The sequence below is a fragment of the Aplysia californica genome, unplaced genomic scaffold, assembly GCF_000002075.1.
Source record: "Aplysia californica isolate F4 #8 unplaced genomic scaffold, AplCal3.0 scaffold00006, whole genome shotgun sequence".
Classification (NCBI taxonomy): Eukaryota; Metazoa; Mollusca; class Gastropoda; order Aplysiida; family Aplysiidae; genus Aplysia; species Aplysia californica.
This window is the reverse complement of record NW_004797276.1, coordinates 1,297,275-1,317,110: the sequence shown is the minus strand read 5'-3', so window position 1 is coordinate 1,317,110 and position 19,836 is coordinate 1,297,275. Positions and strand designations below refer to the sequence as shown.

Below are 19,836 nucleotides of genomic sequence, written 5' to 3'. Positions count from 1 at the left end.
GGCTAGCCACTTCGATCTAGATTATCTAGATCTAGAATTTAGATTTAGATCTAGATCTAAATATCTAGATTCTAGATCTAGTCTATATCTAGATGTAGATTATATAGATCTAGATCTAGAATCTAGATCCTAGATCGTCTCAGTCTAAGAGTAAGAGTAGACAGAAGTTGAAGCATTGAAATTGAATCATTCACTGAATTATTATGATGACATGATGATGGGTGGTCCTCATTAACTCACCTTGACAGAATATAATCAGAAAAAGATAAAGCTACGTCTCATTTGAGAACTGGAACTCAATCTGGTACCTAGCACGACAAAGGTACAGTTTACAGTCCAAGCGAATATAATTCGGTGTTCTGAGGAAATTTCTGATTCATCAAGCTTAGTAATTCAGCTTCCAACTTTTACTATGTGACACAACCAAACGGAAGTGAACATTTTGTTGGCATAACAAAAACTTGATTTTAGATTGACGTTTAAACACTGTTTACGACTCAAACTATTTACTAAGTCGCGAAAGCAGTGCAAATGCAGTGTTTGTGTTTATCTTTAAATTCTGAATATCAAATGGTCTAAATAATATTTAATATGGCATGGCTTTATAGCCTTTTTTTCGCACTGGGTTCGATAACATGCTTTTGAAATCTGAAGGTCCAGCTGTTTACAAAAGGTCATTCGGGGTCAAGTTCAAGTGGTGTCAAAACAACAACCTTTAGATAGCATAGCACTAGCAGTCTACGACAATCGACAATACCGGCAACATGGCAAGCGTGTTTGGGAGAAACTTTGCTACTGGCGTGAAACTCGTAAGTGAAGCTGAAAACCATTAACTGACAACCTATCGTACTGCTTGAAGTACTTGCTACAAAATAATCTAGGTGTCCAAAACAACAGCGTAATAATTTGTCAACAGCAAATTGTCTGAAGTTCTATTCGACCTTTCTTTTTTAGAACTGTCGAAAAGTTACACAACAGCACAGCTGCTCTTTGACTTAGAACAGTAGTAGTAGGCTAGATATCTAGATTCTAGATCTAGATGTCTAGATCTAGTACATTAACAATACATAGTAGAGACTTGATCTGGATTAGTCTAGAACTACAGCTAGTCTAGATCTCTAGATCTAGTTGCACTTGGCTTGGCTTGACTCACAGCAGCTTAGAGCTTTTATTTTTCGAAGTGGCTATGCGCTTATGGCTCCCGTACGCAGTCTCATGGCTATTCCTACGACCCTCCCATACGCATAGCATCGAGGGTATGTGAACGGCCCTCCACTTCACATAATGAGCTAGGCTTTGTAGGCGGCATTTAAACTATCACTACAAGTGGACAAACTTAAACCTGGGAAGCGCGCAGGCCCCATATATATATTATATATATATATATATTATAGGGATGACCTACTTCGATTAGGAAGCGCGCAGCTATAAAGGGCATAGACGCTGACCTTTTTCCAATGGAAAATTTCAGCATTCTTTTTATGGAAAATGATGTAGATCTAGTAAATCACAGGTCAAAGTTATAAATAGTGACCAATGACTTTAATTGCAAGTTATCTTGACCTCGTAGACCGTCTCTTGGCCAAAGATCGTACTAACAAAATAGTTCACTCAGCCAAAAAGGTGTCCGCGGAAGTCCGCACATTGGTTCAGATGACGCTGCAGTTTTTGTTTTGAAACTCTTTCGTTTCACCAGAAGAAGAATAGGAATAGCACAGTTTGTTAGTTTCACCTATATTTTCACACAAGAAGGGTAACTCTGATCGCAAAGTCCGCACTTTTTAGAAGAGGGCGTCACCGAATATTGAGGACACTTTTTTAATTAGCTCAATTATAGAGGAGTGAACTATCTTGTACACGATCTTTGTCTGGGTCAAGATATCCATCGATAAAGTGACACGGTTCAGCTGAGCGATTATCAAGGCCGTGAGCATACTTATATCTAAATCTAAGAGCTGTACGTAGGGAGGACCGTACGCATAGCCTCATGGCTATGCGTACGGGAGGGAGGATAAGTATGCGTGCGGGAGGGCCGTACACATAGCCACAGGCTTTATTTTTAACTTTTAACCTATAGGGTGAGAATAACCCATCTTGCTATTCTCACCCCCTCGTTTTACTAGAAATAACCCTAGATTTTCTAGAGGGATATCAGGGCAGAGGTTACCGGAATTACCTGGGGGTGTCAGGGCTGATGCTCCACAAGATCGTGTCACAGTTAGGGTTGTCAGTTTAGAGCCAAATCCCAGATATTTGGCTCTTTTGGATCGCATCTGGCCCGTAGAATTTCATTTGGCTCTCTAGCTGGCTCTTTTTTGGCTCCAAACTCCAAATGTTCAAGAAAAACGGGAAAGGAGTAAGGAGAGGCAAGAAAAAATGAAAAAGAAAGAATATAGAAGAAAAAAATGAAAATGAAGAAAAGAGCTTGGATGCTTAATTATAATTATTAAACTAGTGAACTAGATTTAATGCCCTCGCCCATTTGGTCTGAATAATTTACGGTAGTTCCCGCCCCCCTTATTTGAGCCAAGATCTACATCTAGTCTAGATCTATACGTTTGATGCATTGCAAGCTAAGATATCGAACCTAACAACATGCCCCCCTGAAACCCCCCACCATATTTTTTTTAGGTCAGGGGGGCTAGCCCCCTGAAACTCCCCTACTCTTGGGGCCAAAACCGGCGAATAACCGAAAAAGCACCTAATTTACAACCCTTCTTCTGTCATGCAAGAGCATAGTCTTGTGCTCGTGTCTCGTTACGGTTGGTACAGGCTCTCTGTTCCTTGAACCACAATTCATTGTGTGCAGGCAGAGAGGCCTAACATCGTTAAGTGTGTAAACAACAAATGGCGCGGCCGGTCCCACATCCCGCATAATAGCGTCGGTAGTGAGACATGTTTTTTACTAGAGAGGCGAAAAAGGTTTTTGTATTATTATTATTTTATTTGTTGTTCATTTAAGTTTTAATTAAACAAAGATCTGGTTAAGATGATCATATTATATATCCGTCTCAAAAGTCTGCATCGTAATTTTCCATATCCATATCCCAACTTTAATTCTGTAAGAGCCCTCCTTCATCTCATGGGATGGAATGCTTGAAGCAGGCCGAACTATTACACAATACCATAGCTTCTCCACCCTCCTCTCCAGGATCCATGAAAGGGTCTGCCTGCTGATCGTGCCAGTTAATAGCTGGTTGGATATTCTCTTACTTTTCCATGCATATGGTTTGCTGTCTCTCCCCGGCCCTCTAGGGACACCAGCTTCCCTTAGTCTATCCATTGTGTGTGAAGTGGTGCCTTCATCCTTTCTCTGGTCGTTGAACCATGCTGCCTCATCGTGGCCAGCTATCTTATCAGCGCGTCCTTGAACTCCTGCATGACCAGGGCTAAAGATCCATACAATCCTTATGAGTCTGCTGCTGCTTTGTATTGCCTCTCGCCAGTCTGCATATATCATGTTTCTTCACTTTTTCGAGGGTACTCATCGTGTCAGTGACGAGGATGGCAGACTGACACTCCGGCATCTTAATCCAGTTAAGGGCTTCTGTGATGGCTTTCATCTCCATACACATGCTGGATGTGGTTATAGTAGTGATGCCTGACAGCTCTCTCTGTATGACCCCTTCTACACGGGTGCTGAAAGCCCATCCAGGTTTGACACCAGGCTGTACTGATCCATCTGTGAAGATGACTATGTCGCTGTGTTCACTGTTCTCTTCTATCAGCATCTCTTCCTCGGCATTGGCTGCTCCCTCTGGCCACTCACGACATTCTCTGCCTAACGTTGCTACCACTCGAGTATACTGTCCAATTGTGTCCGTGACGCTGACCCATGCGCTACCCCTTCGGATGTCTTGCACTTCAAAGCATTTAGCCGAGTCGTCGCTGCCACATTCATCCATTCAGTCTCTCTAAGCAGACATGTGCGTACAGTTCTTCCCACTTTGTCATGCAGTGGGTGCTGATCATAGGCGCTGACTCTCAAAGTTATACGCTTTCACCTGAGCAATCTTGTGAGGTTCTACCATGGAGGGAGGTCCAGGAGATAACGCATATTATAGCCATGCAGGATGTGTCTTGTGTGCACCCGAGAACAGTCCGCATACCTTCCATACATTCATTCTGAATTCTTTCAAGACGTTTCAGCTCCGACGTTGACAAGGTGGGGAGACCAAGGCCATCATAGTATATCACAGACAGCACAGGAGTCTGGTATAGTTTGGCTAAAATTCTTTGTGACATTCTGCTACATGCCATGGTTTTCAGTGCAGTCAGACCTTTTCGGGCTTTTGTGATGATCCTGGTTATGTGATCCTTACCTAAGAGTGATCTGTCAAAGGCGATACCTAGATACCTCAGTGAGTGCTCAGGCTTCAGGACCCTGTCGTTGATGTTGACTGTGGGCATCTTTGCTTTCACCGCAGGATTGTTCAGCGAGCACCACAGCACACAGGCCTTGTCGGGATGGAGTTTGCTGTTGCGGTCTACACACCATTGCCCAATGCGATCCAGCTGTTGCACCTCATTAGCTGTTTCTTGCCAGTCCTTACCCTGTCTGTATACAAGGACATCATCCACAAAGCTCAGCACACACTGTGGGCTTTCCAGTTGTCCAGAAGTGTTTCCAACTGTGTATATGTTGAATAACACTGGTGAGATTGATGGTCCCTGCAGCAACCCCGATGTGATGCTTCTGGTGTCAGATGTCCAGTTTCCCAGCCGCATTGCAACTCTCTTCTTCAGCAATGCCTCACCTACCCGTATCACGAGCTGGGGGGCTAATCTTCAGGTTGATCATTGTTCTCAAAAGGACATTGTACTCAACCCTATTTTAGGCATCCTCGAGGTCAAGCGCTGCTATCAGAGTCTCCTCGCCTCTTTCAAACCCATCATAAACATCTGATGCTAGGATGGCGGCGTTAATCCACATTTCCTTCCCCCTTCTGTAGCTTCCCAGAGTCGCTGGAAGTACCTCTTCCTTTTCTCGCTCCTTTGCAATCGAGTACCCTACCTCCTTTTCTAAAAGCTTGCTCACGCATTTTTGCATCGTGATTACTTGATAAGCAGCTACCTTACTCTGGTCCTTGTCAGGCTTGGGGAGTGGTACTAAGTGGCTGTCCAACCAGTCATCTGGTATCTCTCCGTTCCATAGACTCCTGTTGAGGATATCTGGAAGGTCCCTGATGCTGTCCTCGTCAAGGTTTTTCATGTGAGAGAAGCGTACTCCATCTAGACCTTGTGCGGTATTGTAAGGACACTTGTAAGGGAAACAAGTGCGTGGAGGTTATGAGTACTACAACGGAAAGGCAGGGCCAGGTGGGGGGGGGGGGGTAACTGGAGTACAAATGGTGATTAGTACCTACATGGTAAATATAAGGTCCCTGAAATCCTGACCGATGCCATTATCAGTGTAGCAAGGATAGCACTTGGTCTCTCACAGCAAGTCATCATCGTCATCATCATCATCATCATCATCGCCTCTCTCACTCTGGACTAGGGTATCGGCCACTGACAAACACTTTCCACTTTTCCCTTGTCTTAGGCTAGCTTCCTAACATCATTCCATGCACTTCTACTTTTCTCTGTACATCATTCTGTGTGACTGTGACTATTCTTTTTGTTCCATATATATAGCCTCCCCCTTGATCTCTTACCCAGTGCATTCCACAATGACTACACTTATACTAGAACTGTAGACAATATAATGCTTTCACATGGTCTTTAAAAAATGAATTTTAGATAAAGGTTTGTTAACCGTGTTACCATTCGATTATTTGCAGGTTCAAGGGATCACTGCACAGTGTTTCACAGCAAGTGTTTCAACTAGCAGCAGGTTGCAGACTTTATCATTGGTGAAGAATTCAAACAACACCCAGCGATATTTTTCCACAGGTATGTGAATGATTTGGATCAAATGAGTGCTTCGTTTTGAAGTTTTGCGTTATTTTTTTCATGGAGAAATAGTAAAAGTCTTTTTTTTTTAACTTGTCATAATATTAAAAGTAATTTAATTGTTTGCTATATGTGGAGACGCTTATGTGGGATACCGGTTCACCGATATGATCTATATATGGGTTCATTTCTCTTTCTATCCTTACAAACTTGATGTTTAACATTGGCGAACCTGTGTAAAATGACCACCCATTGTCATGGAGAAAAGGGACTGTATAGCCGTCTTGAGCAGGACTGATCAAAATGAAGAATGCCAACCATTCCCTTCTGAGGTCCAAACCAGGACTGATCTCGGCTTAGTACTGTCCTAAGCTAGATGTAATTAAAAAGGGTTTCTGCAGCAGTTGCTTTTGGTCAGAAAACCTCAACAGTGGTCATAAATAGCTGAGAGGCTGGGCTCAGTTAGTAGCTTTTGGTCTGGATACGCACAAAGGATGGAAACAAAAGAAGTGTTAAATCGTTTCTGTTTTTGATATATCAAACAGTGTTTCCCATAAGACGCAAGCACTGCAATGGATGAGTAAGACTGACACCTGCCATTATCAGTGTAGCAAGGATAGCTCTTTGGAGGTGTGAAGCTTTGACCACTGCCTACCAACCGGACAGACGACCCTTGATCCCACCGCATACATGGTTTGATGGTGTAGCGGCTAGACGCTTTGCCATTGCATTGAGTTTGATTCCTGTGTGGGAAGAATTTTTATTAAGTATCTCTGTTTTTCTGCAGGGACATCGTATTCCTCTTTGGCAGGGTCGAAACCCACGGCATTAATAAATTATTTAAATTGTGTCAAAATGGGTGTAAACATCCTACATTTTTTAATAAAGAGGATTTAGAAAACAGCTGGTCCTCAGTGCCTCCCTCCCCAAAAATTCCCCTGTCTAAGACAGAACTATTTTATGACTCCCTTGAGATTCCATCTTGGATAGGTTTGACTGTAATGCTTTTGCTTGGAAAAGCTAACTTGTCCAAATCATGTTGATCTGCCGAGTAAATTCTTTACATTGGTCTCAGAATCAGTATTTATTGGAAAGTAATAGATAATGTATTTGAAAATTGAATCAATTGCGAATATACTATGTATGACTTTGCATTTCTCTTTCAACTTTTCATGTTCCCTGGAATTTTAGGTTGTCGCCTGTTGTCATCAGTGAGAGTCCAGCAACCAGCTCCTGATTTTCAAGGCCAGGCAGTGGTTGATGGCCAGTTCAAGGAAATCAAGTTATCTGATTTCAAAGGAAAATACCTTGTGCTATTCTTTTACCCGCTTGACTTGTGAGTTTATTTATTATATCTTTGGTGTACGACAAGAAATTTTAACCTTTTGATTAGCCTACTTATAATATGTAAATAGTTGTCAGGTGCCCTTTGTTTTTCTACTACTACTCTTTTCTCCTCCCTTCATTTCTCTAACATTAGATCCATTGTCAGTACTTTTTCAACCAGCAAATGTAGGCTTCGATTCTTTATTCACAGACCTTAATAAGACTAATTATTATTTTTAACTTAAGGAAAGTTAAAATATAGCTTTAAGCTCATTGAATACTATTGAGTGGCCAAATTACTCAATTTTTTATCTCTATAAAGAAGTGTTCCTTGACTTATGTAAAGCGAGCAATTGACATTCAAAATATCCATGCTTCTCTGTCACTCTCTCTGTCTTTGTCTCTCTTTCTCTTTCATACTGTGTATGTCTGCTGGTCCCCATTCTCTACCATTAGCTTTCTATTTCTCTCTCTCTCTCTCTGTCTCTCTCTCTCTCTCTCTCTCTCTCTCTCTCTCTCTCTCTCTCTCCCTCCCGCTCACTTGCCCTCTCTCTCTCTCTTTCTTTCTCTCTCTCTCTCTCTCTCTCTATCTCTCTGTCTCTGTCTCTCTCTCTCTCTCTCTCTCTCTCTCTCTCTCTCTCTCTCTCTCTCTCTTTCTCTCTTTCTCTCTCGAATACAACAGGCTGCCCTTTTTTAGTTGGGAGCTGGGGGGTTCATGGTGTTTGTGTGTATTTGGTAGCCCTCATATAAGTCCATCTATATTGGTTTCTTTCCCTGCCTATTTTGCAGCACTTTTGTTTGCCCCACTGAGATCATAGCCTTCAGCGACAGTATTGACAAGTTCAAAGCAATAAACGCTGAGGTTGTTGGTGTATCAACTGATTCCCATTTTAGCCATTTGGCTTGGATAAATACTCCCAGAAAGGTATGGTTTGTTCTGTTGTGGTTGTTGTTGCTATGCTTTTGACATCCTTTGTTCTGCAGTCATCCCTTTATTCTTGTTTCCACAACGTTTTGGATGCACAATTTGAGTCGTCCAGTGTAGTGTGTTTGAATGCAGTGGTAGTACTCCTCTTAATACTTTGCAAACAACTTGATTTCGCGAATTTCTTGAAAGATTTTGAAAATCAGAAATTCCAGTTGCACCCGAAAAAACAGTATGCACTAGACAACAGGTGCGTAAAAGTATCTTATGACAAAAGGACACATTGGTAGTCATTCATGTACTCTTCCTGTTGTTACCAATCTCTGCTGTAGGTGCTGTAACTTAATTTGTTTGTTTTAGTAGAGGTCATGTGAGCGCCAAGGGGCGGATGTCAACAGAGAAGTCCTTACAGGGAATCAGGCTTACTCTGCTCACCTCTCTAGCTTCAACAGCACAAAGTCCGCTTCAACTATCAAGGCAGCCCCGGAAATAGCGGGTCACTAGAGTTTGACAAACATACAGAAGAAGTAGAGGAATAATGGCGATAGTAAGGATTAGGGAAAAAAAGCAGCAGTTCCCTGCTGCAGTTCAGGTACAGTTACGAGCATGACATTGATGAATCAGCCCATTTACAATTACAATTCTACTGTACATAAGAACATGGTTAATGATAATGTGCCCCCTTTGGGAATGGCCTAAAGACACTTCAGTCAGTAGCACTGTCCTGGGGGATAGTAACTTAATTTGAGGAGCAGAGGGACAATATGGCTTCTATAAGACATCTTGCAGAGAAAGGTAGTCTTCCTTCCTACTGAGCTAATAAAATTTTGCAGAAGTCCTCTTTCTGTTGAAATAACCTGGATCAGTAACAACTTCCTGTTGAAATAACTGTAAATCTTAGGCTAAGTTATACTTTTCTGCTATTTCTTGGGAATCTACAGCTTGGAAATGCAACATTTCTTCAACCCGTTGATTATGATAGTAATATATATGATGATGCTCAGAGCTTATACTTGTATGGGATAGAGCTCTGTATAAATGCAATCTGTTATTATTGTCAATAGATTTTGTATAAGATTTACTGCTTTCTCTCATTTTGTTCTATTATAATCAGATCCAAATTGTTCCTCCTTTTTGATAAATAACATGGTCTACATGTTCTTTTTTCTCTCGTAGTTTAGTGTTATGAGATTTTTCCTGTCTTGCCTGACAATTTCCTCAAACAATTTCTACTTGCACCATGCTTCAAAGTATCTATCAATACACCAGAGTTGATTCTAAATGTGATATACAGCATCGTATTTATGGTACAAACTTGGTATCATGGGTAACAATTTGGTAAAGTTTTGTTGAAACACACTATCTGTAACATATTAACATTAATGTTTTATTTAATCCCCCGCGGCAGTGCCACTGACTGTAGTGTCTTTAGGCCATTCCCAAAAGGGGGACATTTCTCGTTCAAGCCCAGTAGAATTGTAAATGGGCTGATTCATGTCACGCTCATAACTGTGCCTGATCTACAACAGGGAACTGCTGCTTTTTCTTTCCTAATCCTTACTATTGTCATTTTCCTCTACTTCTTTTGTATGTTTGTCACTCTCTTGTGACCTGCTATTTCCGGGGTTCCTTGATAGTCGAAGTAGACCTTGTGCTGTTGAAGCTAGAGAGGTGAGCAGAATAAGTCTAATTCCCTGTAAAGACTTCTCTGTTGACACCCACCCCTTGGCGCTCATATGACCTTATGCAGTTGCGAGCACCGTAAAACCCTCTACTATAAAAAAAATATAAAATGTTTTAATAGTATTTTTCTTCTGTCTTCTAGCAAGGGGGACTGGGTGGTCTCAAGTATCCCCTCCTCGCAGACTTCTGTAAGTCCATCTCAAGGGACTATGGTGTACTCCTGGAGGATCAAGGAATAGCCTTAAGGTAGGTCTCATAGTGAGTTGAAAAACTGGCTTAATCACTTGTAATAGGGGGTGCCCACTACAGCTGGATCGGGCTGATGGCCTGACTCCGTCACCTGAAATTGAAAACAAAAACGTTTGTTTTTGAGGCGACCGAGTTGGGCATTCAGCCCGATCCGCCGATCCCGTCTGTAGTGGGCACCCAGTATAAGAAACCATTTGTGAGGCAGCATGGTGAAATCTAGCGCTTGTCAAATTAACAATGTTAGAGAAACAGGCATTTTTCTACCAGTTTAGAAATTTTGATAGAATTTATATTTTTTTTATTAACCGCTCTTAGGTCCATATATATATAGAAACACATCTCCATGTGAATTTTACAGAAAAACGTTGATTAAAAAAAGGCACAAAATATGTTATTTTTCTGTTTTGAAAGACTCTTTAGCTATTGGAGTTACCATAGTTTGGCGGCCATTTTCTCACTAATTTCATCACTGAAACCAGGTGACCTCACTGCCTTCAATCGCAAATATCTTGAATTCTTTTCAAGATGAATGGATATTTATTTCATTTGAAGCAAGGCAAATAAATAAACTTTGAGATGATACCAGTAACTCCACAATATGCCCAAAAATGGACGAGCGCCTGATTGCACTGCGTCGTGACATATTTACTATTGGGCTTTTAAGAAAAGCTGACATCACAAAAAAAGAGAAGTATTGCTCTAATAATAACATAATGACACTATCTGATGCTTGTTTGCTCTCTAGGTCACATAGGTTGTATTTTAGAAGAAAAAAGATATGTGGAGGCTTCTTTCAGATCACTCGTGCTCCAAAGGATTTTAGAAACCTATCATTAAAATTCAATTTTTTATTTTAAACATTACAAAAGCATACAAAATGATATTTTTCAAACAATGCCTGTTTCCCCAAAATACAGTAGAACATGAAATAGCCTGTAGACTACAATAGATGTAGGTCTACTCTTCTTTAATTTAAAAAATTGCAGTCTGTGTCTATATTTCTAGGCCTAGATTAGATCTAGATCTAGTAGTAGGCTTAGTATTAGTATAACCAAAGATTCTCTACTTCCAAGGTATTGCAATCCTTCTTTGGGCTTTTGTCCCACGCCGTGGCGGGCCTGCTTTGCCGATGTCACTAGGCGATGCGAGATTGGTTTCATCGTCGACTGCTTGTTGTGTGTGTATGTGTGTGTTTCTTTGCAGTACCCCAGTACACAAAGCAGCGCAAGGGAACTGCACAGTCCCCGAGTCTAAGCAGTGCTAGGGGTCTGCACAGTCCCCCAGTGGGTAGCGGTAGGGGACTGTAATACAGTCTCCTAACAACTTCCTTTTTTAAAACAGTATTTGCAAAGCTCTCCAAGCTTTTTGGCAATTATTTACAAATTAAAAACTTTTAATGTTATTTCAGAGGTCTCTTTATTATTGACCCTACTGGAGTTGTTCGCCAAATCACCATCAATGACCTTCCTGTTGGTCGATCTGTCGATGAGACCGTCAGGCTGATCCAAGCATTCCAGTTTGTGGAACAGCATGGTGAAGGTAATGTTCTTGAAGTAAATAGTACCAAGTGTTCCTTTCCTTCTCTTTTTGAATTTGAGTAAAGAGAAGCACACTGACGCTATAACCGTCATTTAGTACTGGGAAAAATCAAGATGGACAGACAGAAACAAAAGCGGGAAAGGAAAGAAGCAGGACCTACCAGTTGCGCCCATTGCACCAACTACCCACCCCTTTCTGAGGAAACTGAAGTGGTTAGCTGTCTTTGAAATCTTTTCTTTTCTCTCTAATGACATGTTAAAAAACTAAGTGCTAGAAATTCATGTCCCACTTTTTTATTTGTGACTGAATGCTGTAGTTATTTACCCATCAATGCCTTCTTTAAAAAAAAACTAAAAAACATTAATGACAGTGATAGCATCAAGTCTGTCCATGTTGTTTCAAGGAACAAATTCATTATGTCCACTGTCATGAAAGTAGTAGTTTTTTAGCTAGCAATTTTCTTATAACAGGATGCAAATTAGAACTTGGGTGTTTTTACTTTTTGGTACCTGTAAAACAACTTTAGATAAGCATACAAATCTGTCAGCTTCCCTTCAAATGAACCTTGTTTCTTCCTTAGGCCACCACTCTCCACATCACCACAACTCTTTACTTACCTGGCATAGAAATGCCTTGCTAAATTTTATTTTGTCCATACATAACCAGTGCAACTGTCAACTGCTTGCCATAGTGTTGTTATCTCTCTCATTGATAAAGTTGTTTTTTTCCCCCTTTTTTCACTATTTTCATTCTATCTACTCTCATCCTCCCATTATTAATATCATGCTTTGAAAACTCATAATACACATGTCGCACAGCATGTATAGGAACTGACAGTTTCACTGATATCTTTGCTCTTTATGGCATACGTCTATAATCATTTATTGCTTCTGGTTTTAGATTGGTTTGCGCTTACTTTCACTTCTCGAACAGAAATTTCTTTCTTTTCTGTCATTGTATATATGACCTTTTTGAGCTAAATATTTTTTTCTTCTGCTAAATAGATTGTTTTTTTAGCCAAATTTGCTATTGATTCATTGTTATGCTGAAATATTTTATCTCCATTCAAAATGCTGGTATTTTTCAAATGAATTGTAACCACATTAGCATTTCTTTTTATGAAAGTCTCATTTGTAGTTTTAAAGTAACAGGATACGGTACTGAACATCTTATTGTTACCCGTTTGAATTGGAATATTTTGATGTCATATTCAATGTCACTCTTTATCCTTTTAATAAGCTTCTGCTTATACTGCTCCAAAATAAATGAGTCGTGCATTTACAAGGATTGACAAGATATGTTTTCTATAAATTTTCTTTTTTTTTTCCACTTTGGCAGTGTGCCCAGCGAACTGGCAGCCAGACTCTGCAACAATCAAACCAACGCCGGAGGCTTCGAAGGATTATTTTGAGAAAGTTAACTGAGTTTGTCACTGAGATCTTGACTGATGTTGTAATTTATGCCCATGTGAAATCCGTTAGGGTTTAATGTAAAATTGATGTTCTTTTCTGCTTGCGTCCTTTGTGATACTGATCATGTGTGTGTATGAGAGTGTTTTTCAGCTGGTGGGGAGTACTTATTGATCTATGGATTAATGATGTTCTTAATCCAAAAGTCACTAGACTGGTGCCCTGCAACTCAATATTTTAAACTTTTTTGTTGTTAATCTGGGTCTTTTATGTCCATAAGGGGTGTGAACTTCATTTTTTATTTTTTTAAATGAATTTTTCACCCTTTTAGATGATCTCAAAATTAAATATTTACAATATTTGTATAATGTTGGCGTAAAAGGTTTTGAGTGTTTAAAGAGTTTGGTTTACTTTTGAATTTTTCACGACCTTTGTTGCTTACAGGTTAATCTTTCTGCTTCTGATGAAGTCACATTTCAAAATCATTTTACACTGTTGTTTTATGCTTTATTTTCTTCTCTTAGAGATCTGATCTTAACAAAAATCACTGGAAAAAAATATTTCTTTTCATCTTCACATAGTCTTTGATTTAACTTGGGTTACACTGAGATGTTCTAATGGTAGCTGAAACTCCTTCACAAAGAAAATGAAATTCACTTACCAAGTAGTATTTATCATTCAGCTTTATGATACTAATAATGTACTTTATTGTGCTTGGAACACATGTGTCAGTCTAAAAGAGATCACAGTCTTCTTGAATTCTACATAAAGTGAAGAAGACAATGATTAAAGGGTATTCACTTGTATCATATAGGCTCCTTCAAAGCCACAGACCAAGATTACCTGTTTGAAAAACAAGGCTTGTGCAGAATTCCTCAATAGTGTGAAGTTGAAAAATAGTTGGTTACTTTTCTCCATCGTATGCTGTGAGTCTAGGATTATTTGTCCTCCCATTTATAGCATTCTAGTCTTTTAATAGTCAGTCTGACGTATTTTTAGAATTATCCGATTTAAAGTATGGATTTTTTTCTGCTTTAAAATGTTTGTTTTGCTTTGTTTCAAGTTTTGTGAACTATTGGTGTGAGTGTGAGCACAGTATGGAGCCGGAGATTTGGATGATAATTGTTTTAAATAAACAGAGACACATTTCACCTTTAGCGTTTGTTGTTTTACTTTTATTTGATGAGTTTAATGCATGTCCATATTTCTGTCTTACATTGATAGGAGCACTATGCCTAGTTTTTAGAATGGGAAGAGGGTCATGGTATTATCAGTGTTGTCTTTCACTTTTCTGCTTTAAAATGAAAAGGAGATTTTCGACTTGAGCATTAGTGCTATCATATGTCATCTTGTCATCAGATGTATAAGTCTGTTCCACCTCCAGTTTTTGGGCAGGTCATCTAATTGTTTCTACCTTACCCGCTTACTCTCTTATGTAGAGCTGATCAGACTTTGATCTTCAGAGTGCGCACAAGACTCTTACACACCAACAAGCACATAAATGGAATTAACCCCATGTGGGAACCCCATTGCAGACACTGTGACTACCATGAGGAGACCGTTGAACATCTTCTCCTTCACTGCCCAAACCTGGCTGTTCTTCGACGCAGGCTCCTACACACACCTACAGACTTACAAAGCCTGCTCTACTCTGGCGCTGACCAGATGACAAGGACATGTGGTTACTTGAGGGAGGCATTGCACCTTACCCATTTGTGTGTGTGAGGGATAAGGAGGGGGGGGGGTGGTATTATCAGTATTGTCTTTTATTTTTCTTGCTTTTCATTCTTGTGAATTCTAACTCACAATTTGATCCATTTATCTTGATGAACGCTGTGAAGAAGGAAGTGGTTACGAATTTAATCTTCTTTTTGAAAGTTCAAGAAATGGAATTTATGATACAGCTGGGAAAAACATTGAATGGATGAATGGTAATATGAATGTACCAGTAGTTTTCTTAAATGGCCCAACCAGTGTGTTTATTGATACATGTACGTTTGCCCTACTTTTAGGTCTTTGACGTCTCAAGGCCATTGCCTCTAAGTGTGGAATAATGTTAGAAGTGGTTTGGTTAGTTAAGGAGACACAGATAGGCTAATTTACATTTGCTCCCCCAACCTCCAAGAACAAATGCATCAAGTGAATCTATGAAACAATTGATGACGATAGACCCACATATGCAGTTTTGTTTCAAGTAAGTTGGTAAATGTATAGTCCACGACACCACATACAGTAATAAACAGGGTGTCTATTTTTAATTGATTAAGCTCTCTGTACAAACAAAGGCTGTAAAGATCATGTGAGGCACTGCTTCATCCGCGGCTCCACCAGACATTCTTTCCTGTAAAGTATCTTTGGTACCACTGCACAGTACTGCTTGAACTTGCTATATCTGTCGCTGTGGTGGTTGGTGGATGCTCTGGAGTGGTATGCTCCTTCTTTCCTATCAAAGATCTATCTTCCTTTCTCTCCTCCTTTCCTTCGTATGTCACTCTCTTGTAACACCTCTAATCATCGACACTTATACGACTTATTTTTTAGTTGCAAGTGCCGTAAAACTCTTACTAAAACCAATCTAACATCTCCCATGGCTATTGTGGGAAAACACCATCAGTTTAAGACCTCTAATTCAGATATAATTATATACTGATTCTCAACCAATACACAAGTATTCTACGAGCGTGTATATTATATGAATATATATGATTTTATATATATATATATATATATTATATATATATATATATATATATATATATAGAGAGAGAGAGAGAGAGAGAGAGAGAGAGAGAGAGTCTAGTTTATTTAAAATAAATTAAAATTCCCTGCTTATCAAGTGCCCTCTATGCATTCTTAAAGCGACACAAAGCGTCAGTGCAGAATTCTTTAATTTTCTCATGAGTGTTTCAGAAAAACAATTATTACCAGCGTCAATCTCATTAAAGTGTAGAATGGGGTTCTAAACCCAACTCGTATACAATACATCAGTTCCTTTTTATTCAGGTTTGTATATTAGAAAAGAGGACCCATAGCGAGCATTCAAGCAAAATAACAAACACAGCTTCATTCCTTTTGTTTAAAAAACCCCCCAAAACATTATTTGTTTTAATTTTATGACGTGCAGAGCCAGTAGAGACGCACATACACCTTTCAGAATAACACAATCACTTGTTACAAAGATGTGTCATGAATTATAAACAAACGAACTCCCACACAAAGGGAAAAAAGCAGTGCCCGCTTCGGTGAAGCTGAAAAAATGAGTTGGCTGGTACTGCGAGAAGTTCTTTCACTGAGTAGAATAAAAGTACAGACCCAGTGCAATACAGTCTAATCTCGATAAACATTGTGCTAGCTCCCGTTATACCGCAAGGTTTTTGCCAACATAAGAAAAGGATTAAGCTATTTAAACATAGCATTGGCGACTTTACACCGCTACCAAAACCCCCCAAAAAGAACAACAAAAGAAAAATAACAACCCCCCCCCCAAACACCAACAACAACACCAACAAAAAATAATAATAAATAAACAAACAACCCGTAGAAATCTATGTCTGCATGGCCCTTGACACATAATACATATCTCTAGCCTAGCTTCTGATCCTGCAAAAATGTTCCTTTTGAATTACGAAAAAGTTCAGCTGGTGCTGTACATGATGTAATTGGTTGCTACTCGTTTTCCCATGCACCTGGGGATCGAGTAAAAACAAATCTGAGTCAAGACTGGTCACAGTTTGTCTGTAGTCTCCTCCAGTCTACCCCTATAGATAAATATAAATGGCAGTCGCTGCTGCTATCCGATATATCGCCGGCCCCCGCTGTACCTCCAACTTTATGCTCGTCCACGGTTGGCAGTGAAACGGGGTTTGTTGACAGTAATTTCTCCAGTGCTCTGATGTGTGGTTGCTGTAACCACTGTACAGCAGGTTGTTTTGATAAAATCATTAATTTTTCATCAGTTGCTTTTTTTATTGTGTCGCCTCTAAGAAGAGGGGTATTATTATATTGTCCTATGGAAGGGACCAAGATGGCCCAAAACAGACAGAGCTAGAGATCCTTTGCTGCTGCCCTAAACGCCAGATGGCGTAATGGGTAAGTAGTAAGTAAGGAAGGGAAAATGTCTCACCTCCACCAAATGGACGGGTGCTGAGGTGGATATTTTAATCTCAAAACACTTTCTGTCTTCTTCTTCTTCTTCTTCTTCTTCTTCTTCTTCTTCTTCTTCTTCTTCTCACTGATGTGTGCCCAACGACGAAGCGGACTGTAAGTTGAAGCTCTGATCAATGATCGTATAGAAGTGACAGTCCAGAGTTGGGGTTGATAGACATCTGTGCTGTACGTGGTTGCCAGCCTCTTCCCTTTGCCTGAGTTCCATTCCCGAGTGAGAAGATACACGTCATGCAATATATTATTTTATCGAGTATCTCCGTTTGCTCGTTGAATAGGTCTTATATAGTCTTATGCTTTAGCCCATACGACCTGGATTGGTCCTAAAGTGCGGGTTCGGGCGCCTCTTGTGATACAAAGGGTGGTGTCGATAAGGGGCATAAAACTCAAGCAATAAGATACAATCTGTTTAGGTTGACACTCGACATATTCGGAAAAAACAATATTCGAGGCCCATTTCAAAGTTGAAAAAGATAGTTAAAGTATTAACAGTGTACGTACGCCTCTAGTGTACCTGATCTGCAGGGGTCCGAATAAAAAAAGATGGTCTGAGATGACGTGGCCAAGGCGGTCATCGCTTGAGAGAAGTGTTTTTTGTGTTTTTTTGCTGGGGGGGGGGGGGGGGGGGAGGAGGGGGGGGGTTGGGTGGGTCTTCCCCCCTTTGTTTTTTAAAGATATTAAGGGGGTTGGGGGGGTTCTTTTTTTTTTTGGGGGGGGGGGGGGTGTTTTACGGCGCAGACAATTGCATAAGGTCATTTGAGCGCTTGGGACACTTAAAACATTTTCAGTTGGTAGGCCTACTCTTATCGATTCTGGACCACCAAGGTATCTTTGACGTGCGCAATTTGCACGAGGGACTTCCGAGATGTTTCGCCCTTATCTGAGTTAGGTCTGGAAAAAGAGAACAATATCGCCTTCGTTACCCTGCAGTACATATACTTGAAGCGTGCGCCCCGCTTTAAACAAACATAAAAAGATGCTCATAACGACACATATTCACAGGCATGATGTAATAAGACACGTTGGTAGCTTATTCATATGCCACACAAGCCGTTTGTTATGATCGAACAAAATTAATCAGCAACCTTTTAAGGAAAAATGGTAGGCACAGAAGAATTTATACATGATGTGTTTGGAAATGAATGTGGCCCAATAAAAATTGATTTTTTTTTGTTGGTAAGGCAGGACATTCCTTGAAAATTGGACGTTACTTCTTTCCTTTGTTATTGCTATCTCTGTGCTGAGGCGGGCAGGGTTGTGGTTTGCTTTGTTTCTTTCCATTTGTTATCATTGTTATGTTGTTTGTTTTCGAGTTTTTGTTTGTTTGTTTGTTATTTTAAAAGAAGAACAGCATTTCTGCCGTAAGCTGACAAAACGCCCTTTTTTCCATTTTGGTGCCAAATTTGTTATTTGCTAAATTGAAAGTCTGATCAGTTACATTGCTTTTGAGAAAAAAATCAAAATGAAACTGTGACTTGTTTTTAAGTAAATTAGAATTACAATTTCGGAATGACTCTATTCTTTTAATGCTTACGCTGACAAAAAAAACCCCATATTTTTCTCGAAACTACTGTGAATTAAAAAAGGCGTTTTGTCGGCTTGCGGCAGATTTGTTTAGTTTTAATGTCATGTGTCATACTTGAACCAAACGGCAGGCTAGTAATGGATGTGGTTAAAAACATTAGGACGCTTTGCTTGCCATGACGAACTCAAATGTGGGTGGTTGGCGGGTGATCTGGTGTGGTTTGCTCCTTTTTTCTAATCTTTGACACTCATATGACCTCATTGTGTTGCAAGTGCCGTAAAACTTTTACTAAAACTAGAGAACTTCTCAAATATACTACGTTTTGTCATGTCTTTGCCTAGTGGCATGTCCGCTCTGTTTTCCTATCAAACATTTATCGGCCTTCTTCTCTTTCTTCTTTTCTCTATGTACGTTACACTCTAGTAACACCTCCATCCTTCGACACGAATAAGAAAGATTGGTGTAGCAAATGCCGTGAAACTCGCACCCAAAAAAAAAATTAATTTGAAAAAAAAAGATAAATTTTTGTTGTTGAAAATCTTTATCCTTTACCAGTGATGACTGGAGATTGTGCACTCTTCTATCCACTAACGATAGTGCTGGGTTAAGCTGAAAGAACACGTTTTGTACAACCGTGAATACAAGTTAAAGTTTTCATTTTCAGGAAAATAGTTACCTTTGTACGTGAATCCAGAAAATAATAATGTTTGCTTGTGTAAGTATGGTAAAAGAAACATCCTCTGTCTTCCAGTCTAATTCAGCATTGTCGGCAGCGGATAAAAAAATAAGTTTGGGCCTATTGTAAACATACGATACTCTAGCCATCTTGGGTGAAGGGGAAAGATACGAATAGGCAATGACACAGAAACATCAAATGCACTGAATAGTCCTCTTTGGTTAGTGTGTTTAATGGTTAACTTATCCAGTGCATCTTACAGAATGCTTTGGGTATATAGTAGGCCTACGTAGACTACACCAAAATCGATAAAACAGTTAGATTTCCTGGATTTACAATGTCCATAATTCCCGATCATAAAGTTGGAGGATGTTATTGGAATGATTCAATGAATTTTTTATATTTTTTTTTTGGGGGGGGGCTACACATCGTTCTACTGAGAGGG

General features: G+C 39.8%; 2 protein-coding genes across 2 annotated transcripts in view; one reads left to right on the top strand and one right to left on the bottom strand.

Annotated features, from left to right (window-relative positions):
• Window positions 1-446, bottom strand: part of LOC101853204 (synaptobrevin homolog YKT6) — a 17,644-nt gene extending 17,198 nt beyond the window's left edge. The window contains exon 1 of the mRNA XM_005089428.3: window positions 241-446. The gene's annotated coding sequence lies outside the window, so the exon portion shown is untranslated. The remainder of the gene's footprint in view (window positions 1-240) is intronic.
• Window positions 447-516: 70 nt separating this feature from the next.
• LOC101852808 (peroxiredoxin-2) lies at window positions 517-14,183 on the top strand. Its single transcript, XM_005089426.3, has 7 exons — window positions 517-809; window positions 5,784-5,895; window positions 7,087-7,231; window positions 8,011-8,146; window positions 9,972-10,075; window positions 11,487-11,617; window positions 12,956-14,183. Exons 1-7 carry the CDS (start codon window positions 765-767, stop codon window positions 13,039-13,041), a joined length of 759 nt encoding a protein of 252 aa, XP_005089483.1. The 5' UTR covers window positions 517-764; the 3' UTR covers window positions 13,042-14,183.
• Window positions 14,184-19,836: the final 5,653 nt, after the last annotated feature.

Excerpts from the sequence above, each read along its gene's own strand:
- LOC101852808 (XM_005089426.3), top strand. The coding sequence starts at position 765 with ATGGCAAGCGTGTTTGGGAGAAACTTTGCTACTGGCGTGAAACTC. Across the intron at positions 7,232-8,010 it reads TTCTTTTACCCGCTTGACTT|CACTTTTGTTTGCCCCACTG; the intron begins GTGAGTTTATTT and ends CCTATTTTGCAG. Across the intron at positions 8,147-9,971 it reads GGATAAATACTCCCAGAAAG|CAAGGGGGACTGGGTGGTCT; the intron begins GTATGGTTTGTT and ends TCTGTCTTCTAG.